An 11868-nucleotide genomic window follows, 5' to 3' on the forward strand; every position below is an offset into this window, starting at 1 on the left:
AAGCAGATTCCCCTGCCTCCAGAGTAGCTGGGGCTATAGGCTCTCGCCACTATGCCCAGTTAATTCTTTGTATTTTAGTAGAGACAGGGTTTCACCATATTGGCCAGGATGGTCTCAATCTCCTGACCTCATGATCCACCTGGCTCAGCCTCCCAAAGTGCTGGGATTTCAAGTGTGGGCCACCGAACCCAGCCTGTAAGTCTACATTTCTACTAGTGTAAAGTCCAAATGCTTTGGCATAGCTTACAAAATATTTGGTCATCTTTCCAATTTCAACTCTTACCATTTCTCTCCTCTTGCTCTATGTCTTAGCCATATTGACCTTATTATAGTTCCTCCAAATACTTCTTATTTGGATCTACACAATCATGTTTTTAGTTTGCCTTAACAATTTTACTCCATACCCAATTTTTGTTTAAAGTATTCCTACTAATTTTTAATGTATCCATTTAGAATGTGCTTTCTCCAGAAAAGTTTGTCCTGTATTTCCAAATTCTGGTTAGATGAGCATCATCGATGCCCTTGTAGTAGCATAAACTTTCTTTATCATGACATTCATTGTGCTCTATTTAAAATATGTGGTCATTTTTCTGTCTCCCTCTTGCATGGCAGGAATTAGGTCTGTCTGTTTACCATTCTATCCCTAACACTTATGACCATTCCTTGCATCAAGTATATTATCAATAAATATCTGTTAAACCAATTAATTAATACATAGATAAACATATTTAGAATTGTGCCTCTGGAAAGCCTGCGTCTGCAAATGATGAAATTCAGTTTCACAACTAAACTGAGGTCCAATTTGTTCACATTTTTTAAAATGTTGAACTGGACTTGCTTTTAGGTTAAAAACTAGAAATGTTTTACTTGGCTCACTACTTTTGAGCATTTATTTTCTACTCTTGCCAGCTAAGTCTCCTACTGAGTATCCATAAATAAATGATACCAGTTACCCAGCTCAAAATGTCTAACCTCTTCAAAGCAACTATTTCCATATACCAGGTTCACTTTCAAGTACACAAAGACATTCTTCTTTTCTAAGGGTAGTTGTTGAGCAAGCTAAGATCTCTAATTCCCATTTTCAATTTTCCTATAAAATCTCTTGCTTACTAAGCCAATTACATGTAAGAGTATTCTTCACTACCTTCAGTTGTTTAATATATTGTCTTCTCAGACAGATCATAACTCGTTTGAGGCAGGGTCTACATCTTAAATATGCTTCTTCTATCTATCATGGCTGTAGCAGATTGTGGCTGATGATGGATAGGTAGGTAATAGCATCACATATCACAAAAATGCAACTCGGAAAATAGGCATATAGAAGGAGAATATAATTTAAATTTATCAACAAGCACACAAGAAAAAGTAATATTTTGTATGAAACTTACTTGACTTTATCTAAAACCTGAAAATCTGCAGAGTCGCATGGTGGCGCTGCAGGATAAGATGGTGAAATTTTTGTAACACGGCGGATGCGCTGTTTTCCCTTACCCTTGGGAAAGCACTGGAAAACCAGGAGAAAAGAGGCTTTCAAAAGGCAGAACACCATCAACACCTTCGCGACAGGATTACAGATTTCTAGATTCCCAAAGGTCCAGGCTGATAGGTGAGAGGAGCAACTTTCAGAGCTGCTAGTTGATTTAGTTGAAACGTTTTCGCCAGAAAGACGTTTAGCTAAGGAGCCATGGAGCCTGCAAAGGCAAGAGCCCAGCGGACAAGGCAAGTGCTGCTTTTCTTTGTTTTCCTGGGAGGGTCTTTGGTATGTTCTAAGACCTGGAGCTATTCCGTAGCAGAGGAAATGGAGGTCGGCACATTTGTAGCCAACGTGGTGAAAGACATGGGTGTGGATGTGGAAGACCTGGCTGCACGGGGGGCCAGAGTCATCTTTGACGACTATAAACCTTATTTGCGGTTGGATCCACGGAATGGCGACTTGCTCTTAAATGAGCAGCTGGACCGGGAAGCACTTTGCGATCTCACAGAGCGATGTATATTGCATTTCCAGGTGTTATTTGAAAATCCCTTGCAATTTTCTCGGGCTGAGCTTTTGGTCAAAGACATAAATGATCATACTCCCACGTTCCTAGAAAAGCATATACTTCTAAAAATCTCTGAAGGTACTACTCTAGGAACTTTATTCCAAATAGATAGTGCACAGGACTTGGATGTGGGAAAGAATGGTGTTCAAAACTATACAATAAGCCCCAATTCCCATTTCCATCTTAAATTACGAGACAGTGATGAAGGCAGAAAATATCCAGAGTTGGTACTGAACCAATCCCTGGATCGAGAAAAGGAGGCTGAGTTTAGTTTAACGTTAACAGCCGTGGATGGTGGGTCTCCACCCAGGTCTGGGACTACAGTGATTCACGTTGTGGTCCTGGACATAAATGACAATGCCCCCGAATTTGAGAAGCCAGTCTATGAGGTTCATGTACCTGAGAGCAGCCCTCTGGACTCCTTGATTGTCAAGGTATCTGCTACAGATTTAGATACAGGAATAAATGGAGAGCTGTCTTATTCATTTTCCCACATCTCCAGAGATGTACGGAAAACATTTGAAATCCATCCAATTTCTGGCGAAGTCTATTTAAAAGCACCTCTAGATTTCGAGATTATTCAATCTTATATCATAAACATTCAGGCCATTGACGGTGGGAGCCTTTTTGGAAAAGCAAGCATTTTAGTTCAGGTTGTAGATGTGAATGACAACCCGCCAGAGATAGCCATGACATCTCTTACTAGCCCCATACCAGAAAACTCTTCACCTGAGATGGTGGTCGCTGTTTTCAGCATACGAGACCAAGACGCTGGAGACAATGGGAGAATGGTTTGCTCAATTCAGGACAACATCCCCTTTCTCTTGAAGCCTACCTTCAAGAATTTTCACGCTCTGGTAACAGAGGGCCCACTGGACAGAGAGATCAGAAATGAATATAACATCACCATTACCGTGACCGACTTGGGGACACCCAGGTTGAAAACGGAGTACAACATAACCCTGCTGATCTCCGACGTCAACGACAACGCCCCCGCGTTCACACAAACCTCCTACACCCTCTTCGTCCGCGAGAACAACAGCCCCGCCCTGCACATAGGCAGCATCAGCGCCACAGACAGAGATTCAGGCACCAACGCACAGGTCACCTACTCGCTGCTGCCGCCCCAGGACACGCACCTGCCCCTCGCCTCCCTGGTCTCCATCAACGCGGACAACGGACACCTGTTCGCCCTCGGGTCGCTGGACTACGAGGCCCTGCAGGCGTTCGAGTTCCGCGTGGGCGCCACAGACCGCGGCTCCCCGGCGCTGAGCAGCGAGGCGCTGGTGCGCGTGCTGGTGCTGGACGCCAACGACAACTCGCCCTTCGTGCTGTACCCGCTGCAGAACGGCTCCACGCCCTGCACCGAGCTGGTGCCCCGGGCGGCCGAGCCGGGCTACCTGGTGACCAAGGTGGTGGCGGTGGACGGCGACTCGGGCCAGAACGCCTGGCTGTCGTTCCAGCTGCTCAAGGCCACGGAGCCCGGGCTGTTCGGCGTGTGGGCGCACAATGGCGAGGTGCGCACCGCCAGGCTGCTGAGCGAGCGCGACGCGGCCAAGCACAGGCTGCTGGTGCTGGTCAAGGACAATGGCGAGCCTCCGCGCTCGGCCACCGCCACGCTGCAAGTGCTCCTGGTGGACGGCTTCTCCCAGCCCTACCTGCCGCTCCCGGAGGCGGCCCCGGCCCCGGCCCAGGCCGACTCGCTCACCGTCTATCTGGTGGTGGCGTTGGCCTCTGTGTCGTCGCTCTTCCTGTTCTCGGTGCTCCTGTTCGTGGCGGTGCAGCTGTGCAGGAGGAGCAGGACGGCCTCGATGGGTGGCTGCTCGGTGCCTGATGGCCCTTTTCCAGGGCATCTGGTGGACGTGAGCGGCACCGGGACCCTGTCCCAGAGCTACCAGTACGAGGTGTGTCTGTCGGGAGGTTCAGGGACAAATGAGTTCAAGTTTCTGAAACCTATAATTCCCAATCTGGTGCCCCGGGGAGGCGAAATGGAGAAAGCCCCACCTTTCTGAATGGCATGGAATTCAATTAGGATTCTGATTATGATGCAGAACTTTTAGAATGAGCATATTTCTTTGAAATCTTTTTTTTTTTTTTTTTTGAGACGGAGTTTCCCTCTTGTTACCCAGGCTGGAGTGCAATGGCGCAATCTTGGCTCACGGCAACCTCCGCCTCCTGGGCTCAGGCAATTCTCCTGCCTCAGCCTCCTGAGTAGCTGGGATTACAGGCACGCGCCACCATGCCCAGCTAATTTTTTGTATTTTTAGTAGAGACGGGGTTTCACCATGTTGACCTGGATGGTCTCAATCTCTTGACCTTGTGATCCACCCGCCTCGGCCTCCCAAAGTGCTGGGATTACAGGTGTGAGCCACCACGCCCGGCCCTGAAATCTTATTCATTTTTTTTGTTAGGTAGTTTTTCATTTTGGGTAACTTCATTTTACTGAAGAGTTTTCAGTAAGGAATTTAAGTCTATTTTTTGTTGTTTTTATTAACTGTGAAAAAAATGAGCTAGAATTTGCTTAGTCTTTGTTCCCAAATGCAACCTCAAATAATATATTCACATACACATTATTTTTCCTTCAAGTTTAATGGCACATTGGGCTCATTCATATTTCTAGGTGTTCTGACTGTGGATCCTCTAACTGAAACAGTTTTTGCATGATTGAGAATATTATTACAGACATGATATGAATCTAAACATAATTGCTTGTTATCTGGTTAGGTTAGTTTTAAAAATGTTATCTTGTTTAAGTTTCTCTTTTAAAAAAAATCTATAATCTTTACATTCTACTTTTCTGGCAAACGTTGCAGAAAATTTTTCCTGTACTTAGGGTGTTTTTCCTCCATATATATATATATATATATACAGCTCATGCTCCTTTCTTGTCTGAGAACTTCTCTATACTACCCAAGAGAAGTGATCACTAGTGTGATGCTTATTCCATTGTAGGCCTTCTTTTCTCACTTCTCCTTCTCCTCCTCCTTCTCCTTCTTCTCCTCCTCCTCCTCCTCCTCCTTCTTCTTCTGTTTGTTTGCTTGCTTGTTTTAAAGAGATGGGGTCTTGCCAAGTCACATGGGCTGGTCTTGGACTCCTTGGCTCCAGTGATCCTACCACCTCAGCTTCCCAAAGTGTTGGGATTATAGGCATGAGCCCTGATCATTTTTTATTGGTCCTGTGATAGATTCTTGATTTCAGCTAGAATAGCCACATTCTCCAAACCCCTAAATTTGTGATTGAGATATAATTCAACACTTTTTCCTCTTGAATAAGTGTTGAGCATAGGCTGAGGTAGCCATGTTTATACTTGTGTAACTGGAAGCTGAGAATGGTTTCTAGATAGAAAGAAAAAGAAGGAGAGAAAATGGAAGGAAAGAGTAAAAGTGAAAGGAGGAGGCAGAAGCCTAGGAAACAGTAGAGACTAAGATAGCTACTTAGTTCTAGACCTGTCCACCTAAGTCCAGTTCCTCCTAAGTCCCCAGTGTCTAATTGCTCTTGGGTTCAGATTCTATTGCTAATAGCAAAATTCTTTTGTTTAACCTGTCTTGAAGGGGAATTCTTGAAATTAAAAGAGACTTGAAAGGTATGTACAACCTTGAGTACTCAATTAGACTATGTACCATGAAACCCTGGTCTTTTATTGTATGCTTCTAATATTAACTTAATGAATGAAATACAGGATGTACAAGCTTAGAGATAACAAATCTATACTAGAGGCTTATGTAACAAAATTTAAATTTGTAAATAATTTATGAGGTCTTTCAACAGATAAATGCTACAAAGGACTTTATGAAATGTCTTATTAACTTAAGTTTCCCTCCATTATTTTATGTGTCCCAGGATTACTTTTTAAACAATTCTTTAGTTTGAAAATAATAATAACACTGCAATTGTTATGGGTTGGGTGTCTGTACCTTTTCTCAGGATCCTCATACCCTCCTTAGCAGACTCTTTCTTTTAAAAATTATTTGCTGAGCTCAGTGTCAACAGAATTTTTTGTCATATAACATAAAATCTTTTCGCTCCATAAATAGTCCCAATTTAAAGAACATATGGTTTGATTCATGACTTCAGTTATAGAAATAAATATTATTTAATTGATATACTCTATTGCTAGAAAGCCTAATGAAAAAAATTTAAGTTTCTGTCAAGCCTAGGAGCTAAGATCTTAGAAAGAAGAAAATGTATGCAAGAGATGAAAGATGGGAATGAAAAACTAACTTTGATCCATTAGGTTACTGACATAGGTACAAGATTCTATCCCATTAGTATTCAAAACTGCATAGACATTCAGACACATTTTCTTGGACATGTAAATTCATAATAATGAATTTGGATCCATGACCAATATATTTCTTAAGGAAAATTGTTCATCAGATTTTGACTGTGACTGGCATGTTCTCACATATTTTGAAGTTTAATCAAAGTTGTTTGTATAGAAGGAAACATTCTAAAATAGAATGTTGATTTGAGTGATTTATACCTTAAGAGAATTAAACCAATATGAAACACACAATTCTTATTTGGTTCTTCTTTAGTTTTCACAGTTAGCTAGGGAATTAGAATGCCAGAACACATAGTAGTGTCTATTATTTAAACATTGTGAGTAAAACATTGTCTAAAGTTGGTGCCATTGGGAAGACCCCAAGTTGCTTTCCTTTTCCTTAGAAGTAAGAGAATTTTGGTTCCATGCTAGCATTTCAGGATTCCAAGGAATCCACAAGAGATATGTGATTGCTTACTAAAAATGAGTTGAGATCTTCTCTAGTTAACCAGCTATTTCAGGTGAACTTATTTTCTTCTGCATTTTGCTTTTTACTTTAACTTCAGTCATTATATCAGTCATCTTGGCTGTCTCCCTCTTCAAAATATCAGTGACTGACTCTCAGCTTCAACATGTGTGTATCTCAGTATTAACAATAGATGGTGATGCTCTTTATGAGTTATTTTAGATAAAAACAAGTCAACATAACAAGCTCACGGTTCTTACACAATATTCACAAATAAGTTATCCACAACTCCTTAAGCTACCCATTGAGTTTGCATAATAAACTAGCTTGAGCTAGTACATCACTTAACTTTATACTCCTGAAATGTGAGAATGAATCTCTTCATCTATTCTGCTAGCAGTGAGTTAAGAGTTTAATGGGATACATACTTTTTTTAGGAATGGGCTAATAACTGCACACCTTTTTCTGCTTAATTTCCCCAGAACCTCCACTATACAACATAGTAGACATTATATTGTAAGCTCCATGAGGACATAGAAGGGATTTGTATTCTCAGTACTTAGTACAGTGACTGGCACATAATCTGAAATCATAAGTATTTGTTGAATAAACAAATTTAGTTAACTTTGCACTTGCATCATTTCCCAAAGGGTCAGGTACCACTTCCACATTCATAATCTCACAGGATAGTAGAAGGCAGAATTTTAATTTATAAGCCACCCCGTATACATAATCCATGATTTTTGCCCAACTCTAAGAAAGTAGAATACATGTTTTGTGGAATGCTTAGCAAACTAGGTTTAAGTACAACACATGGTGGCGCTGTAAGCTAAGGCTGCGGGAAAACAGGCTTGCAGGTTACGTCTCTGGTTACAATTCAGACAGTCACGTATAGATCTATCAAAGAGAAGGGAGTTTCTTAACCGAAAATTGCCGTTGCGGCAAGGATTGATTCCAAGAGCCGATTGCCTACCGACACAACACAGGCATCCGGACCCTGAAGGCTGTTGGTGTTGGAGAAATGAAGGCTGAAAAGGAGCACTTTCCTAGACTAAGGCAAGTTCTGCTTCTCTTTGTTATGCTGTCTCAGACTTGCGCGGAGCGGAACGTTTATACTGTAGCAGAAGAAACAGAAAGCGGTTCTTTTGTGGCCAATCTAGCAAAGGACCTAGGGCTAGAAATAAGAGAAATATCCCAGCGGAGGGCTCAGGTTATTTTTAACAATAACAAAAAATATTTTCAGCTAAACCTTCAGACCGCAGACCTTCAAGTAAATGATAAACTGGATCGGGAAGAAATGTGTGGCACCACTGAGCCTTGTGTGCTGCAATTCCAGGTGTTACTGGAAGAACCTTTGGAGATATATAGGTTTAAACTTCTGGTCAGTGACATAAATGACAATTCCCCTGTGTTCCCAGAAGGAGAAATGATTTTGAAAATCATGGAAAATACTCCTCCAGGAACTGTGTTTCCTCTGATAAATGCACAAGATTTGGATGTGGGCATCAATAACATTCAAAACTACATCATCTACCCCAGCTCCTATGTCCACGTTCTCACCCAAAATGGCAGTGAAGGCAGAAAATACCCAGAGCTAGTTCTGCACAAAGCCCTGGATCGGGAGGAGCAGGCTGAGCTTAGGTTAACTCTCATGGCAGTAGATGGTGGGGCTCCTCCCAGAACTGGGACTGCTCTGGTCCTCGTTGAAATCTTGGACATCAATGACAATGCACCTGAGTTTGTGCAGCCACTCTATCAGGTGCAGATCTCAGAAAACAGCCCCCTGGAATCCCTTGTTGCCACTGTTTCTGCTAGGGATTTAGACGTGGGAATTAATGGTGAAATATTCTACTCATTTTTTTACGGCGATGAAGAGATTTCCAAGACATTTGCACTTAATGAACGAACGGGAGAAATTAAAATAATCAGAAAATTAGATTTTGAAAAAATTGTGGCATATGAGGTGGATATTAAAGCCTCTGATAGGGCAGGTCTTTCTGGAAAATGCACTGTCAAAATACAGGTGGTCGATATCAACGACAATGCCCCAGAACTGACCATGGCTTCATTCAGAAGCCCCATCCCCGAAAATTCTCCCGAGACCACGGTAGCTCTTTTCAGCATTCAAGACCGAGATTCTGGGGAAAATGGAAGAATAGTTTGCTCAATTCAAAATGATGTTCCATTCATACTGAAACCTTCCGTTGAGAATTTCTACAGGTTGTTAACAGAAGGACCACTGGACAGAGAGATTAGAGCCGAGTACAACATCACCATCACAGCCACGGACCTGGGGACTCCTAGGCTGAAAACGGAGCACAGCATAACCGTGCGGGTCTCCGACGTCAATGACAACGCCCCCGCCTTCACACAAACCTCCTACACCCTCTTTGTCCGCGAGAACAATAGCCCGGCCCTGCACATCGGTAGCGTCAGCGCCACAGACAGAGACTCAGGCACCAACGCACAGGTCACCTACTCGCTGCTGCCGCCCCAGGACACGCACCTGGCCCTCGCCTCCCTGGTCTCCATCAACGCGGACAACGGACACCTGTTCGCCCTCCGGTCGCTGGACTACGAGGCCCTGCAGGCGTTCGAGTTCCGCGTGGGCGCCACAGACCGCGGCTCCCCGGCGCTGAGCAGCGAGGCGCTGGTGCACGTGCTGGTGCTGGACGCCAACGACAACTCGCCCTTCGTGCTGTACCCACTGCAGAACGGCTCCGCGCCCTGCACCGAGCTGGTGCCCCGGGCGGCCGAGCCGGGCTACCTGGTGACCAAGGTGGTGGCGGTGGACGGCGACTCGGGCCAGAACGCCTGGCTGTCGTTCCAGCTGCTCAAGGCCACGGAGCCCGGGCTATTCGGCGTGTGGGCGCACAATGGCGAGGTGCGCACCGCCAGGCTGCTGAGCGAGCGCGACGCGGCCAAGCACAGGCTGCTGGTGCTGGTCAAGGACAATGGCGAGCCTCCGCGCTCGGCCACCGCCACGCTGCACGTGCTCCTGGTGGACGGCTTCTCCCAGCCCTACCTGCCCCTCCCGGAGGCGGCCCCAGCCCAGGCCCAGGCCGACTCGCTCACCATCTATCTGGTGGTGGCGTTGGCCTCTGTGTCGTCGCTCTTCCTGTTCTCGGTGCTCCTGTTCGTGGCGGTGCGGCTGTGCAGGAGGAGCAGGGCGGCCTCGGTGCCCGAGGGTCCCTTTCCAGGGCATCTGGTGGACGTGAGCGGCACCGGGACCCTGTCCCAGAGCTACCAGTACGAGGTGTGTCTGTCAGGAGGTTCTGGGACAAATGAGTTCAAATTCCTGAAGTCAGTTATCCCTGAGTATCTGAACTCTATGAATGACGGGAGGGAAAGTCCAACTTTGTAAATGGTTTTGGATTCAATTAGGAATGTAGCTTTTTCAGAGCATTTAGGATAAAGGTTAGTTCTTTCTCAATCTATTAAGTCTCTGTTATGTCTTTTGGTCTATATAAATTTTCTAAGATTTTGCTGATTTCATTTTCCTAGTTAAGATTAGACATTTTCTTTCTTTGTTTATATTTAGTCTCCTTTTATCATGTGTATTTTGATGAATACAACTTTCGAGTTTACTCATTACTGAAAAGTCGCATTTGTTCAGTTTATCAACTTCTCAAAATCACGGGCTGTTGATTTGGAGACTCCAGTCCCATTCTGTTTCATTGTTTTCCAGAAGCTTTTCCTAAACTTTTGATGTTTAGAGGACAAGCATGATAATATAGTGATTATTAGTCCGTATTCTGTTTAATCTATCTTATGCTTACCTGTAAGCCTTGAAGTTTTAAATTAAGAAGTGTCTGCAAAATTGCATGGCTTTATTTCAAAATAGCATGAAGTGGGAAAGACTACATTTTCCCCAAACTTAAAGACTTTTCTGCTTCTTTCATTATCTTCATTATATAACACATTCGAACACTTTTATTGTTGTTGTTGTTGTTATATTTGAGATGGATTTTTGCTATTGTCACCCAGGCTGGAGTGCAATGGCACAATCTTGGCTTACTGTAACCTCTGCCTTCCCTGTTCAAGTGATTCTCCTGCCTCAGCCTCCTGAGTAGCTGGAATTACTGACACCTGCCATCACGCCCAGCTAGTTTTTGTATTTTTAGTAGAATTGGGGTTACACCACGTTGGCCAGGCTGGTCTCATACTCCTGACTTCAGGTGATCCCCCCGCCTCGGTCTACCAAAGTGTGGGATTACAGGTGTCAGCCACCGTGCCCGGCCATCTGAGCATTATTTAATGATTACCAGATTATCTCAAGATTTTAAAATTACAGATCCCGTTTGTGGTGTCTATCTGGCCCACCTGATCTTTTTCTGGAAACTTCTCCCTGTCTTTAGCAGAGGTGTATTTTTTCAGCCACGTTTATTTTATATGACCCACCTTGCTCTGTGATGTGAAACACTTAAATAAGATGATCCTAACTTGGGCTAATCTGATTCTCTCTGTTTAAAAAAAAAGTGGGGGCTGGCCGGGCGCGGTGGCTCACGCCTGTAATCCCAGCACTTTGGGAGGCCAAGGCGGGTGGATCACGAGGTCAAGAGATAGACCATCCTGGTCAACATGGTGAAACTTCGTCTCTACTAAAAATACAAAAAAAAAAAAAAAAAATTAGCTGGGCATAGTGGCGCGTGCCTGTAATCCCAGCTACTCAGGAGGCTGAGGCAGGAGAATTGCCTGAACCCAGGAGGCGGAGGTTGTGGTGAGCCGAGATCGCGCCATTGCACTCCAGCCTGGGTAAACAAGAGCGAAACTCCGTCTCAAAAAAAAAAAGGCGGGGGGGGGGCTTTAGAAACCAGGTACAATATAGTCTCTTTGTTAGGAACATAACCAGAATAACTAAACACCTGGAGAGAAATATAGAACGACAACTTACTGAGAGACAAGAAAAAAGAAGGTACCAAAAGAATGACCTTATTATAGATTTTCCAGTTTTAGATTTTCTAGTCCCTCCCAAGTCTGCTTTTTCCATTGGGTTTTTGGAGACAAATATGTGCTGTTTAATAAATTTCCCTCTAATTAAGACAGCTAAGTGAGGTTTTTGTTGTCAAAAGCATGTTTAGATATTCTTACATTTGTTG

At 44.0% G+C, this 11868-nt stretch overlaps 3 protein-coding genes across 3 annotated transcripts in view; all 3 read left to right on the forward strand.

Moving 5' to 3' along the window:
• The window catches only part of PCDHB4 (protocadherin beta 4), a 212976-nt gene that overhangs the window by 143374 nt on the left and 57734 nt on the right, over positions 1–11868 (forward strand). The window lies entirely within an intron of this gene.
• On the forward strand, positions 1496–6552 carry LOC100896068 (protocadherin beta-18). Its single transcript, XM_003732230.6, has one exon. It carries the CDS (start codon positions 1685–1687, stop codon positions 4049–4051), a length of 2367 nt encoding a protein of 788 aa, XP_003732278.1. The 5' UTR covers positions 1496–1684; the 3' UTR covers positions 4052–6552.
• On the forward strand, positions 7653–11812 carry LOC108589798 (protocadherin beta-15-like). Its single transcript, XM_017968338.5, is given in 2 exon segments — positions 7653–10109; positions 10112–11812. Coding segments are annotated over 2 exon segments (2361 nt in total). The 5' UTR covers positions 7653–7790; the 3' UTR covers positions 10154–11812.

The sequence above is a fragment of the Callithrix jacchus genome, chromosome 2 (assembly GCF_049354715.1).
Source record: "Callithrix jacchus isolate 240 chromosome 2, calJac240_pri, whole genome shotgun sequence".
Taxonomy (NCBI): Eukaryota; Metazoa; Chordata; class Mammalia; order Primates; family Cebidae; genus Callithrix; species Callithrix jacchus.

Coding starts and splice junctions, on each gene's coding strand:
- LOC100896068 (XM_003732230.6), top strand. CDS start 1,685: ATGGAGCCTGCAAAGGCAAGAGCCCAGCGGACAAGGCAAGTGCTGCTT.